The sequence below is a fragment of the Gouania willdenowi genome, chromosome 16 (genome assembly GCF_900634775.1).
Source record: "Gouania willdenowi chromosome 16, fGouWil2.1, whole genome shotgun sequence".
In the NCBI taxonomy this organism is placed as follows: domain Eukaryota; kingdom Metazoa; phylum Chordata; class Actinopteri; order Blenniiformes; family Gobiesocidae; genus Gouania; species Gouania willdenowi.
Genome location: NC_041059.1, coordinates 36,373,505 through 36,387,284, shown reverse-complemented (window position 1 = coordinate 36,387,284; position 13,780 = coordinate 36,373,505). Strand labels below are relative to the sequence as shown.

The window sequence follows — 13,780 nt, the reverse complement described above, 5'->3', positions numbered from 1 at the left end:
GCACAGCGTATGCCTGCCTTTATCTGTGTAAAACCCCACACTATCCCCACACCTACAGGTGCAGAGTTTGACTTTGAAGTAGTAAATACATATTTTCATGAGAGGAAGGGGGGGGGGGGGGGGGGGGGGTCACCAACATCAAGTCATGAATGTGCACTCCAAATTAGAAAATATTTGATGAAAGATTTTTAAGATTCACTGATGCTAAAAGTGAAAGTTTGACCTGATGGTGGCGCTGTAGGAAAGGTCATATCATCACCACAACCAACAGGGTTCATACTCATATATTAATGTTGTCAGTTAAGTTGAGAAGATTTGGATGAAAACTATTTGAGATAAAAATGTTTTCAGTTTAAAAGTGTGTCCTGATGGTGGCGCTAGAGAACAGGTCGGTGCCTGACACAAAAAGATTTCTGGAGGCAAATATTCCTGGGGTCAGATTGACCCCAAGAGTAAATTGTGTTAGTAATATTTGAGGATAAATTAAAATGCAATCTGGGAAGATCAGCTAAAGTGAGCTAAATAGTGGGAGGAGAAAATGCTAATTAGTACACTCAATGTAACAAGAAAAACAACTGCTTTGCGTATTAATTTATCACTTTCGAACTGTCAGCTTTAAGCTCGACGCTGCATGTGTGAAAAAGAGGAGAGAGAGCAAACAAAGGCAACGGAGAGATCTTTTCTGCTGAGTCAACATTTGTAAATGAATCAGAAAAAAAACAAAAAAACAGAAAATAATTATTACTCCTTAAATGTATTTGTTTCTGCTGTTTCTTTCCTCACAGACGTGATGTTTCACTTGCTTGTATTTGTCCGTGTCGCCCTGCAGACGTTAACAGACTTCATCTTCTGTTACACGGTGATGCCGATAGTGTAACACTTCAGTTCCTTTAAAGCAGGAGTTCTCAACCTTGGGGTTGGGACCCCATTTGAGGTCATGAGACACTGGGAGGGGGTCGTCAGGTGCCTTCAAGAAAATATTTTTTGGATTATTTGAGCCCATTTTTCTTTCTTTTTTTTTTTTTACCCTTTTCCACATCGATACCAAATTTGCCATTTGTTACCTGTTTTCATCCCTTTTCTTGCCATATTTTTGTTCCTTTTAAGGAATTTTTGCTCTATTACTCCAGTTTTTATCAAATTTCAATACCACTTTCAAGACATTTTCGACACTTATAAACCCTTTCCACCACTTTTCCCACCTAATGTTGTATATATATATATATAAATTGTCATGTTTGACCTTTTCACCATATGTCTCACTTATTTTTATTTATTTTTGCCAATTTAACCACATTCACGATTTATAATGCCCAGTATTTGCCAGTTTAACGTATTGTTCCTGCCACTTTTAAGCCAATATTGACACTTTCATTAACCCTTTTAACTACTTTTTCTGTTAATTTTTGGCCACTCAAATGAGCAACTTTTACCCAATTTCTGTGGTTTTTAACATTTCACCACCTTTTCCACCATTTTTGGTCATTTTAGTTTTAACCCATTTTATCTATGATTAAAACAAGTAATTACACTTTTATGATAACTATATACTAAGGCCCATAATAATAATAATAATAATAATAATAAAGGTTGAAAACCACTGCTTTAATGGATAGTCAGAGGTTTGGTACATGGGAGTCAAGCAAAGGTTTCCTGGGGAACAGGTTCATCATCTAGGACAGTGGTTCCCAAGTGGTGGGCTGCGGCACACTTTTGTGCCGTGAGGCAAGTCCGGGTGTGCCGTGGGATTTTGTGACAACCATACATTCATTGCAATATACAACTACACAAAAAATATGATTTTTTAATTTACTACTTTGTATGCACTCATTTCATAATACATTAGCCAACTCTATACCTACATTTTTTTTAAATGTTAATACATATTTCATGAGTAATATAATTGCCTTTCTCACATTTTATTTGGCATTAGTAAATAATTATGCCTTTATCTCAATCAGTAGAGAAATATCAATGTTCCCAAAATCAGATTTGAATAAAAATAGAGCATATTTTAGTCCGTGTACACGTCGTTCTTTAGTTATTCCATTTTAAAACCACATCAAAATAACAAACAAGCAGCGTTTTTCTTTTTTTTTTTTTTAAATCTTGTTGATATTTACGGGAAAATTAGAGCGAGAACTGGTACAGAGAACAAGTTCATTTCCCTCCCCATGTTCTTGACCAGGGGCCTCATTTATAAATGCTGCGTACGTACAAAAGAAAGCGTACGTCCCATATAAGCAAAGTTTGGGATTTATTAAAAAAAAAAAAACCTGACGAGATAATGTGGCACCTCCACGGCAGCTCTGACCCTGCCGTACGCACAAAATCATGGGAAACTGGAAACTCCGCCCCCAACAGGTGAAGGATGAAATTAAAGACAACTCTGTGAAATTTATAGAAATTTTGTTGAAATAATCAAACACATTGAACATTTCACAACACATTATTTGAAGGATGCTATGGCAAAAACTGAGGAAAAAATTATACTGACGCCCTCAGGGAGTGAGTGACGTGCTTGCGCGTACAAATACAGTTTTATATTATTAATAATAATAATAATTGTAATTAAAATCACATGATCATTGCGCAAAACTGCTGATCAATTGGCTGAAACACCTGTAGCTGTTTTAAAAAGGAACACACCCTAATGTGTAAAGACACACAATGGCTTATCAGGCACTGCTGGAGGACGAGGTGCACGGGATACACCGGAGGGAGAGGATCTATGGATACCAGCGAGACCCCCCCCCGTGAGGACAAGGTGCTGCGGGAGAGATGAAGAGACTGCAGTGGGAGGAAGACGATTGAGCTACTGCAGAATTTAATCCCATGTTTTTGGCGCATATATGGGGAATCTGTGTGTGTGTGTCCCACCTCCGTTATACAGAGGGGATCCCCAATCCCCACTAATTTTGAACAGATGTTCTTCCTATGGAGAGTGATCCACATTTTCTCCTCTGCTTTTATGTGTGATTGTTTATTTTTCACCTGTCACAGTCTGAGGCAAAGCAACACGATCTGCACAAGATAATTTTTTAGAGTGAAAAAGCCTTTACACAGGCCATTTTTATTAATTCACTTAGTTGATATAGTTTAATTTGGTTGCTGTAATGTAACTAGGATATTCAATTAACAAAGGTTTCCAGCTGTAACTGTAAAAGTGAAACTTTCTGAAATAAAACTACAAACAAGTTGTCATCAGTCTAAAAAACATAGAGCTACAGGTAGATGTGAAACTAAATAAAACAAACTCAAACCCTGGAACAGTCATGTGACAAATTAATCAATAGTTATTGTTGAGAATTATTATTATTATTCTGGATACAGTGGAAACAGAAACTATAAAAATAATTATATTGTGAACCTGTTTATATTGTGGGGAACATATTATATACATAAATGTAATTGGAGTCTAAAGACACAAAAAACACCACTTTAAAAAGAAAATAGACTAATATAAGACCTCTTTACAGTTATTTGAGTCATTCTGGTTTGTGCAACTTGTGGTGATGACACGCTGGTGACGACAAAATCAAAGATGGCGGCGGCCCGGACTACAGCTGATACTATGTAATAAAGCCTTAAAAGACATGGATATAATGAAAAGAGTGGATGGACAGAGGCATAAACATGCAGACTTTCACACGGACACACACGGACCTCAGTAAATGGAACAGAAGTCACCGGTCGGCAGGCACTAGGACCCAGAGGCAGAGTGAGTGCGTCCCCTGTACTGCATTCACAGGCTGTAATATCATCAGTTTGTCATTTTACCATTTGTTAGAGCTACTGTCTTTACCAGGGAGATAATATTTATTACTGGTGATTGTTTTCTGGAGTTTTACCAGTGATTAGTTCATATCTCCTTCTGCTCCACGGTCGAAACTGACACCGTAGCCACACACACACACACACACACACACACACACACGCACACACACACCCACACACACACACACACGCACACACACACACACACACACACACACACACACACACACACACACACACACACACACACACACACACACACAGCAGATTGCATGAATCAGCAGAGATGATGAGTGTGTCACACACGTCACTCAGTCACATTAAGGAAGGTTGTGGTCATTATACAGGGTGGATTAAAGAATTAATAAAAGATTGTTTTATCCCGTTCTTCTCCGTGTTATTATCACATTATAAAAAAGGTTAAAAATAGCAGGAATTAGTGCTGGTCTCAAACGGCAGCCCGAGTCCGAGACAAGACCGAGTCAAAATGCTTCAGAGTCCGAGAAGAGTCCGAGACCTTTAAAATTTGGTCTCGAGACCAAGACCGGTCTGGACTACCACAACACTAATTCAGACTATTGAGTCTGAGGCCGGTGTGAGGAACAATAGATCTTAGAACTTCTACGATTTTACACTTTTGCAAAATCAATTACAGCTTTTTTAGGGCAGTAAAAATAGAACAAGATTTAAATTTTTAAAAATTTTTTTGTATTTCTGTTTTGGTTTTAAAGGTCCAGTATTATGCAATCTCCATTTGTTCTAAGAACGCCAAGAACATAGTATCTGAGGTTTATTTTCCCAAACACACCATGTTTTCCAGAGTTTTAGCCTCTGAAAAGTGACGTTCTGAGCAGTTCTAAAAACGGGCTGTTTTAGAGCATACTCATGCATATTCATGAGTAGGCGTGTCTGTAGATGTTGACTTCATGCCTCTCTTGCGAGGCAAATCAGTGATCACCAAAGCAATTTTCTTGGCTATGGCTATTTTAGTGGCTATTGTGATTGTGAGTCTGTCTCAGCGCTTCAGGCTGTGTTTATCACAGCAGCAGCAGCAGCAGCAGCAGCAATGGAGTCATTCAGCTGCTTCAAACACCAGAGTGTTAAGCTGCGAAGTCACTTTCTTTTCCTCCTTATCTCTATGAACTACAGAAATAGTGCATTTAAGGTGATAATCATTTGTTTTGTCCAACCGCTGCGTCGCATTGTGTCACAAACATGTTAGATCAAGTCAATGGCAATAAGAGGCGATATAACAGATACTAAAAATGGAACCGCTCCCTTGGTTCTACACCGATGCTGCTCACTGTTCCTCGGGGAGAGGTTAAATGCAGAGAACATATTTCATGTATGTAGCTTGACTTTTGTGATGTCACAAAAGTCTGACCGCTGGTTTTTCAGAAGAGGGCAGAGAAGCAGCTCAGAGAGCAGGATTAGTGAGGATTGTGAAATTGTGAACATGGGGACATTTATTTCTGTTTTTGTTAATGACTTTTTTATTTTTTTTAAATCAATTATTCTTGTATTCTTATCAATGATATGAATGTTTTGCTCAAAAACTATGTTTAGTCAGACCAAATTAACTACATATTAAACACTATTTTAGAATGACTAGTAGAGGACAGCAAAGCAACTATATTGATGCATCAAAAAAATATAAAACTAGATATACATCATAATGCAAATAGAAACTTGGTAACTTACTTCCAATGAAGCACAAAGCAGATTGTCAAGGAAATAAGTTTGTTCATTTGGATTTCCTATTTGAGGAAAATGACTGAATACAAAATATCAAACCTTGAGCCTGTGTAAATAAATACAAAAACCATGTGTTCCAACCAGGAGCACAAAAGGAGCACCTGTTTAGAAGGCAAACCAAACATTTCTCTCCATGCAATGGTGCTGCTCCATCTTTTAAACGCATGGAGTTAAATGTCAATATTTCCATAATATATAAACATGATGTAGTTCCCCACAAATATTTTCTTTTCTTCCATATTTAGCTTTCAATATTTCAAAATGTACACCACATAAGAAACTGAAATTTCAAATACTAATACAACTCCACCTACTGTCTCAGAATATAAAAAATATATGCACATGCACCGCAGCTCTGCCCAAAAGATATTGAAATGAAGTGACGTTGTCACAGTTTTGCAGGCTTTAATGGGAGTTCGTAGTAACATGCCAAAAATAAACAATCAAACACACAAAGAACCGTCTTATACCGTCATACGCTCACACTACCATGGGAACAGAATTGTTCCCCAGCCTCCCAGCCAATAAACACTCAGAACACATGTAAACAAAGACACACATTGGCAGAGAAAGCTGCATGTAACCATGATGCCTTCTTGGCCATGGGAAATCTCAGCATCAGTTAACCACTGAATATACACAAATGGAACATAACCAGAACATAGAACCCAGTCCGTTGCTATATGCAGACCAGACTGGGCGGCCCGTGTGTGGAGCACAGACCTGACTGAACCACGCATTCACATTTGTTCCCTGTGCTCCAGCAGCAAGTGAGGAATGAGCAAAATCAGCAAATAATATTCAGTGAATGTAAACGCTGAACAATTAAACGCAACACAACGCCATCAGAAATCACTTTAGAAATGATACCACAACAATATAGAAGTGCTTTTGTATTCATTAAAAGAATAATATTAATGTAATAGATTTTTTTTTTTAAATAAATAATTTTTTTAAAGCCTAACCTAACCCGACTCTATTGTGTGACATTGAAAATCTAACCTCTCTTGAAACCCGAAAAAATCCTTTTTTTTTAAAAACTATTTTCAATGTCCCATAACTGCATGTGGGAATGAAAGAAGAAAAAATCTGTTTTAATTATAGTATAAAGGTTAGTCTTTCTTGGCATATGAAACAATTTTTCTTCATGGAACTTCTTAATTTTTTGTTTGGACCCAAACTTGAAAATTACAGTGAGCTGAGGCCTCTGTGCTAAACTGTTTACTGAAGGTCCAAACATGATACAAACCTTTTTTCCAATTCTGAGGGGCTGGCATGTCCACCAGATAGAATGTATAACAGATATGTTTGTATATTCTGAGATAGAAGGTGGAGTTGCATTAGTATAATGAATTTGAGTTTCCTGTCTGGTGTAATTTTTGAAACATTGGAAGCTGAAAATAGAAGAAAAATATGGACGTATGAACACGTACAGTGTGTCTATTGAATAATCATGGAATAATTGGTAAAAAATTTCAGAATTTTTTGAGACCGAAGTGTGTGGGCCATTTGTAAAATGACATATAATGACCCGGTAATGTTTCTGTTTGTTTTACAGATTGGTACCTGGGATCCTCCGAGTGGCCTGAATATGACAGAGAACCAGAAGGGGAAAACAACAAATGTATCAGACTCCTTATCCAACCGCTCCCTGGTTGTCTCCACTATTCTGGTAAGATGAATGAATACTGTATGTTAACGTTAGCATCAACATCTGTGGCTTTGTTCTGCTTTTGACTGAATGCTCATTCGTACCAGCCCTTAGTTTACACTGAAGGTTCAGGGAACAGTTGTATGAACTGTGGGAACAGTGCACAAAAACAGACTCTGGTCCGCGGCCCGACGGGGGCCACAACATGGTTCCAAACAAACTTTAGCATCATTGGTTCCAATCTGAACACATTGCCCACCTGTAAAGATGATTTTATCCTACAGTCAAATCCATTATCACCATCTTAAATAATGCAGATACATATGATTACATCTTAACATCAAACAGTTTTTGAACATTTGTTAAATATTAGTACAGACTTTAGTTTTTATCTACAGAACTTTGACCATGACAGCATTTTAAAGTAAAGTTTCCAACTTTTGGAAGTTCTTGATCTTTACAAAAAGAAACAAAGTGTACAGACTGGATACTGTTTTACTTGTGCAGTGTCTATAACTACATTAGTAGTGAACAAACATGTTAGTACTGGACTGTAAAAGCTGTTATTAGCTCCACCACATGCAGGCATATCTCCTTTCTTTGTTTTTAACTTTGTCTGCACATGCTGTCAAAGGTCAACACTACAAGAAGTGCAATTTTTTTAGGACAGCAATGCATGTTTTGTTATTGACATTAAATGAATACATTTATTTTATTGCATAATCGTGACCATCACCAGCCCTCCCTAAGGAAGAGTAAGAAACACTTTATTAAAGGGAGAATATAAAAAGGGAGAGCAGTGTTACACCTGGGTGAGGGGGAAGGGAACATGGAAGAGAGATTCAAGGTAGGAAATGTAAAGGGTGGGAAAGAGTTGATTATTTTACAGTGAGAGTGAGATGTGAAGTAGTAGTTGAACATATTGTGCTTATTGTGTTGTGTAATCAAGCCAGTCTGGTGATTAGTGTGAAGCTTAGCTATAATGGTGGTGGCTGTGGACAGAGGGAAGGAGTGAATGGTAGTACCTAAAGCAGGTATTTGGGATCAACGTGTCTAAAGTTAAGCCCAGTACCAGTTTTATCCCACATAAAACTGATGCCAGTGCATCGTAGACCAATGTGTGTGCAAAAACCGCTACTGCAAACCCAGGCGCCGCCCGCAGATGCAGCCAGGCCAGCAGAAAGAGCGGGGGCAGGGAGCCCCAGGCAACCACCCCACGGCCGAGCAGCCCCCCAGATGTCCCCAAGATCCCAAGCCGAGAGGCAGTCACCGTCCCCCCACACACACACCCGAGAAAAATGTACATTTTTAAATACATTTCAATCTAGTGTTTAAGTGATGCAGTTTTAATATATTTATTGTATTTAGAGTAAATATTATACAAACAAGTATTTACTTAATATATGTAATAGTGTAAATATTAAAATCAAATTATTTACAGTTATAACCCCATCACAGTAGATTGCAAAGAGCTGTCCGTGGTAGAAGTAACTATTATCAGTAATTATTGAACCATCCAATAATGAGGATTACATGAATTTAATGCCTGGTTGATGTCAAAAATTCTTTACTAATGTAATATAAATAATGGGGAAAGCCCATCACCAAAAACAATAATAACAATCAGTGTGTTATTGAAAACTCTTTAACTGTTTATGGACAATTGAAATTTTACTGGTGCTTTATACAGGACCAGTTGTACAAAGATATTATTATATTATTTTCCTCTTCAGTGCTTTAGCTGCCTTAGCTGAAGTTTTTGGTTGAAATTATCTTCATGTCATGACAGAAATTAGGATCTTATGTGCTCTGAAAAAGGAACGAAGAAAATCCATCATCTGTAGCAGCTGTAAATCTGTAATAACTTCAATCAATAGCAAAAAACAAACCGTTTTTTTTTTTTAACCAATCACGTCTCCCTGTTTGTTCTCGACCCCTCGCATGCACGAGCTCACACTGAAAGCGCGTCACCGCTGACAGAGTTAAAACATAGTTGTTAAGTCACAGATATAATGGTAAAGTTTATTGTTAACTTACTGCTGAATGAGACATGAGACAACAAAGCTCCAACACAATACATCGATGAGCTGAGACAGAGCACAGTGGGAGGGGCGAGGGGGGTAAAGGCGGAGCCATCAGTGAGGCTACATTCAAAATCATGCTAGCTTTTGAAAATGGCCTACCCTACCTTTAAAGTAAGAAAACACAACATATATTGCTCATTGTATCACCTCTAGCTCAGATATGGGCAACAGGAGGCTCAGGGGCCACATTCGGCCCACAGTCTAATTTTGTGTGGCCCCCAAAATTATTAAAAGAAACACACAAAATTATAAATCACAAAAATACACTAAATGACTCAAAAACCTGAAAAATACATGAAAGGACAACAAACATACACAAAAATAACACAAAATAAAGCTAAAATGTGAACAGAAACAAAGAAAATTACCCAAAAGTTGCACAAGATGACTAAGAATACACAAAAATAAAAGTGTAATGTATTATTGACAACAAAAATACACTAATGGTTTAAAGAAACACGAAATTAAGGAAAATAACACAAAAAGACAACAAAATATCACAGACATATATGAAATGTGAACAGAAATTGCACAAAATGACTAAAAATATACAACAATAACAATTCAATTGACAACAAAAATACACAAATTGCCTCAAAGAAACAGAAATTAAAACACGACACATAATTTCGAACTACTGTATTCTACTTTCACATTCTCAAATTAAAATCTAGTTTAAATAATATACAGTATAAAAATAATGAAAAAATAATTCTAGAAAAAAAAGATGTCTTTGGGGTCGCCAGAAATTTGTGTTATTGAAATGAGGTCATGATCCAAAAAAAGGGTTGGGAACAACTGCTTTAAGGCAAAAAAGTCATATTACATCTAATAAAGACAATAACATAATATTTATTAATATATTGCTTCAACTATGGGATTGGAATTTAGATTTTTTTTTTTTAATGTTAAGCTTTTTATCATGTCACAACAGGCTAATACCATTACTAATACCATAACTAATATCATTACTAGTACCATAACTAATACCATAACTAATATCATTACTAATATCATTACTAATACCATAACTAATACCATTACTAATACCATAACTAATATCATTACTAATATCATTACTAGTACCATAACTAATACCATAACTAATACCATAACTAATACCATTACTAATACCATAACTAATACCATTACTAATATCATAACTAATACCATTACTAATATCATTACTAGTACCATAACTATTACCATAACTAATACCATTACTAATACCATAACTAATATCATTACTAGTACCATAACTATTACCATAACTAATACCATTACTAATACCATAACTAATATCATTACTAATACCATAACTAATACCATAACTAATATCATTACTAATACCATAACTAATACCATTACTAATACCATAACTAATATCATTACTAATACCATAACTAATATCATAACTAATACCATAACTAATACCATAACTAATACCAAAACTAATACCATTACTAATACCATAACTAATACCATAACTAATATCATTACTAATACCATAACTAATACCATAACTGATACCATAACTAATACCATTACTAATACCATAACTAATATCATAACTAATATCAATACCAATACCATAACTAATACCATGACTAAATCATAACTAATACCATAACTAGTACCATAACTAATACCATAACTAATATCATAACTAATACCATAACTATTACCATAACTAATACCATTACTAATACCATAACTAATATCATAACTAATACCATAACTAATACCATTACTAATACCATTACTACTATCATAACTAATACCATAACTAATACCATTACTAATACCATAACTAATATCATTACTAATACCATAACTAATATCATTACTAATACCATAACTAATACCATAACTAATATCATTACTAATACCATAACTAATACCATAACTAATACCATAACTAATATCATTACTAATACCATAACTAATATCATTACTAATACCATAACTAATACCATAACTAATATCATTACTAATACCATAACTAATACCATAACTAATGCCATAACTAATACCATAACTATTATCATTACTAAAATCATTACTAATACCATAACTAATACCATAACTAATATCATTACTAATACCATTACTAATACCATAACTAATATCATAACTAATATCAATACCAATACCATAACTAATACCATGACTAAATCATAACTAATACCATAACTAATACCATTACTAATACCATTACTAATACTATAACTAGTACCATAACTAATACCATAACTAATATCATAACTAATACCATAACTATTACCATAACTAATACCATTACTAATACCATAACTAATATCATAACTAATACCATAACTAATACCATTACTAATACCATTACTACTATCATAACTAATACCATAACTAATACCATTACTAATACCATAACTAATATCATAACTAATACCATAACTAATACCATAACTAATACCATTACTAATACCATAACTAATATCATAACTAATACCATAACTAATACCATAACTAATATCATTACTAATACCATAACTAATATCATAACTAATACCATAACTAATACCATTACTAATACCATTACTACTATCATAACTAATACCATAACTAATACCATAACTAATATCATAACTAATACCATAACTAATACCATAACTAATACCATTACTAATACCATAACTAATATCATTACTAATACCATGACTAATGCCATAACTAAAATCATAACTAATATCATAACTAATACCATAACTAGTACCATAACTAATACCATAACTAATACCATTACTAATACCATTACTATTACCATGGCTAATATCATAACTAATACCATTACTAATACCATGACTAATGCCATAACTAAAATCATAACTAATACCATAACTAATACCATAACTAATACCATAACTAGTACCATAACTAATACCATAACTAGTACCATAACTAATACCATGACTAATACCATAACTAATACCATTACTAATATCATAACTAATACCATAACTAATACCATGACTAATACCATAACTAATACCATAACTAATACCATTACTAATATCATAACTAATACCATAACTAATACCATTACTAATACCATTACTAATATCATAACTAATACCATAACTAATACCATGACTAATACCATAACTAATACCATAACTAATACCATAACTAATACCATTACTAATACCATTACTAATATCATTACTAATACCATAACTAATACCATAACTAATACCATGACTAATACCATAACTAATACCATAACTAATACCATTACTAATACCATAACTAATACCATAACTAATACCATTACTAATACCATTACTAATATCATAACTAATACCATAACTAATACCATGACTAATACCATGACTAATACCATAACTAATACCATAACTAATACCATAACTAATACCATAACTAATACCATGACTAATACCATGACTAATACCATAACTAATACCATAACTAATACCATAACTAATACCATGACTAAACACTGGTAAAAATATGTATTTGTGATTTTAACTGTTTATATAATTATTTAAGCTCCTCCTCTTTAGTTAAACTGTAAAGATGTGAAAAAGGCTCTTCAAGCTCTGCTCGACAATATAAACATCAAGGACACAACTGGGTTTTCTTTTTAATTGATAGTTTAGTGTTTTAATCATTATCCTCTCTGGAGTCTGAGCAACGTGTGTGTGTGTGTGTGTGTGTGTGTGTGTGTGTGTGTGTGTGTGTGTGTGTGTGTGTGTGTGTGTGTGTGTGTGTGTGTGTGTGATTAACAGTGTGCAGCCCTTTGCCACTGCTGAGGTGGTGATAAAGCACAAAATAAATTAGGTCCATTTAAGGAAACCAAGCTTCAGCCAAGTGACTCAGAAGGTTTTAAACACAACAATCAAAGGTCAAACAGGAGACATTTTTTCCTGAAACAAACAAACGAGCACATCTCTCTCTTTTTTTTTTTTTTTTTAACATAAATCCACATTTTCATGTTACTTCATCCGACGTCACATCCACAGCCAAATACTGGACTTTCTTTGTTTTCTGAACCTGCTTATCATTTTAAGATATTTTTTTTTTAGCCGACTTTGGCATAAATCAGATAAATTGTGGATAGCACTTTGGGCTAAAAGAGACCAGCAACAGGACATGAAGGCAAGGCAAGGCAAACGTATTTGTATAGCGTATTTCATACACAAGGCAATTCAATGTGATTTACAATAATGTGATTAAAAATCTCTCTCTCAATCATATGCAGTAGAGAAAAAAAGTGCCTTTAACTTTGATTTAAAAATGTTTACATGTGATGCTGACTTCAGCTCTGCTGCAGTTTGTTCCACTTCTTTGCAGCATAACAACTAAAAGCAGCATCACCATGTTTACTGTGAGCTCTGGGCTCCACTATCTGACCTGTGTCCATAGATCTGAGAGACCTGCTGGGTTCATACCTGACTAACATGTCACTGATATATTCTGGACCAAACCCATTCACAGATTTATAACCAGCAGCAGA

At 34.8% G+C, this 13,780-nt stretch overlaps 1 protein-coding gene across 3 annotated transcripts in view; it reads left to right on the top strand.

Annotated features, from left to right (window-relative positions):
* Positions 1–13,780, top strand: part of grik2 (glutamate receptor, ionotropic, kainate 2) — a 376,713-nt gene that overhangs the window by 242,101 nt on the left and 120,832 nt on the right. For all 3 annotated transcript variants that reach the window (XM_028469698.1, XM_028469697.1, XM_028469699.1), the window contains exon 10: positions 7,091–7,204. In XM_028469698.1, the coding sequence (XP_028325499.1) occupies positions 7,091–7,204 (114 nt within the window). The remainder of the gene's footprint in view (positions 1–7,090; positions 7,205–13,780) is intronic.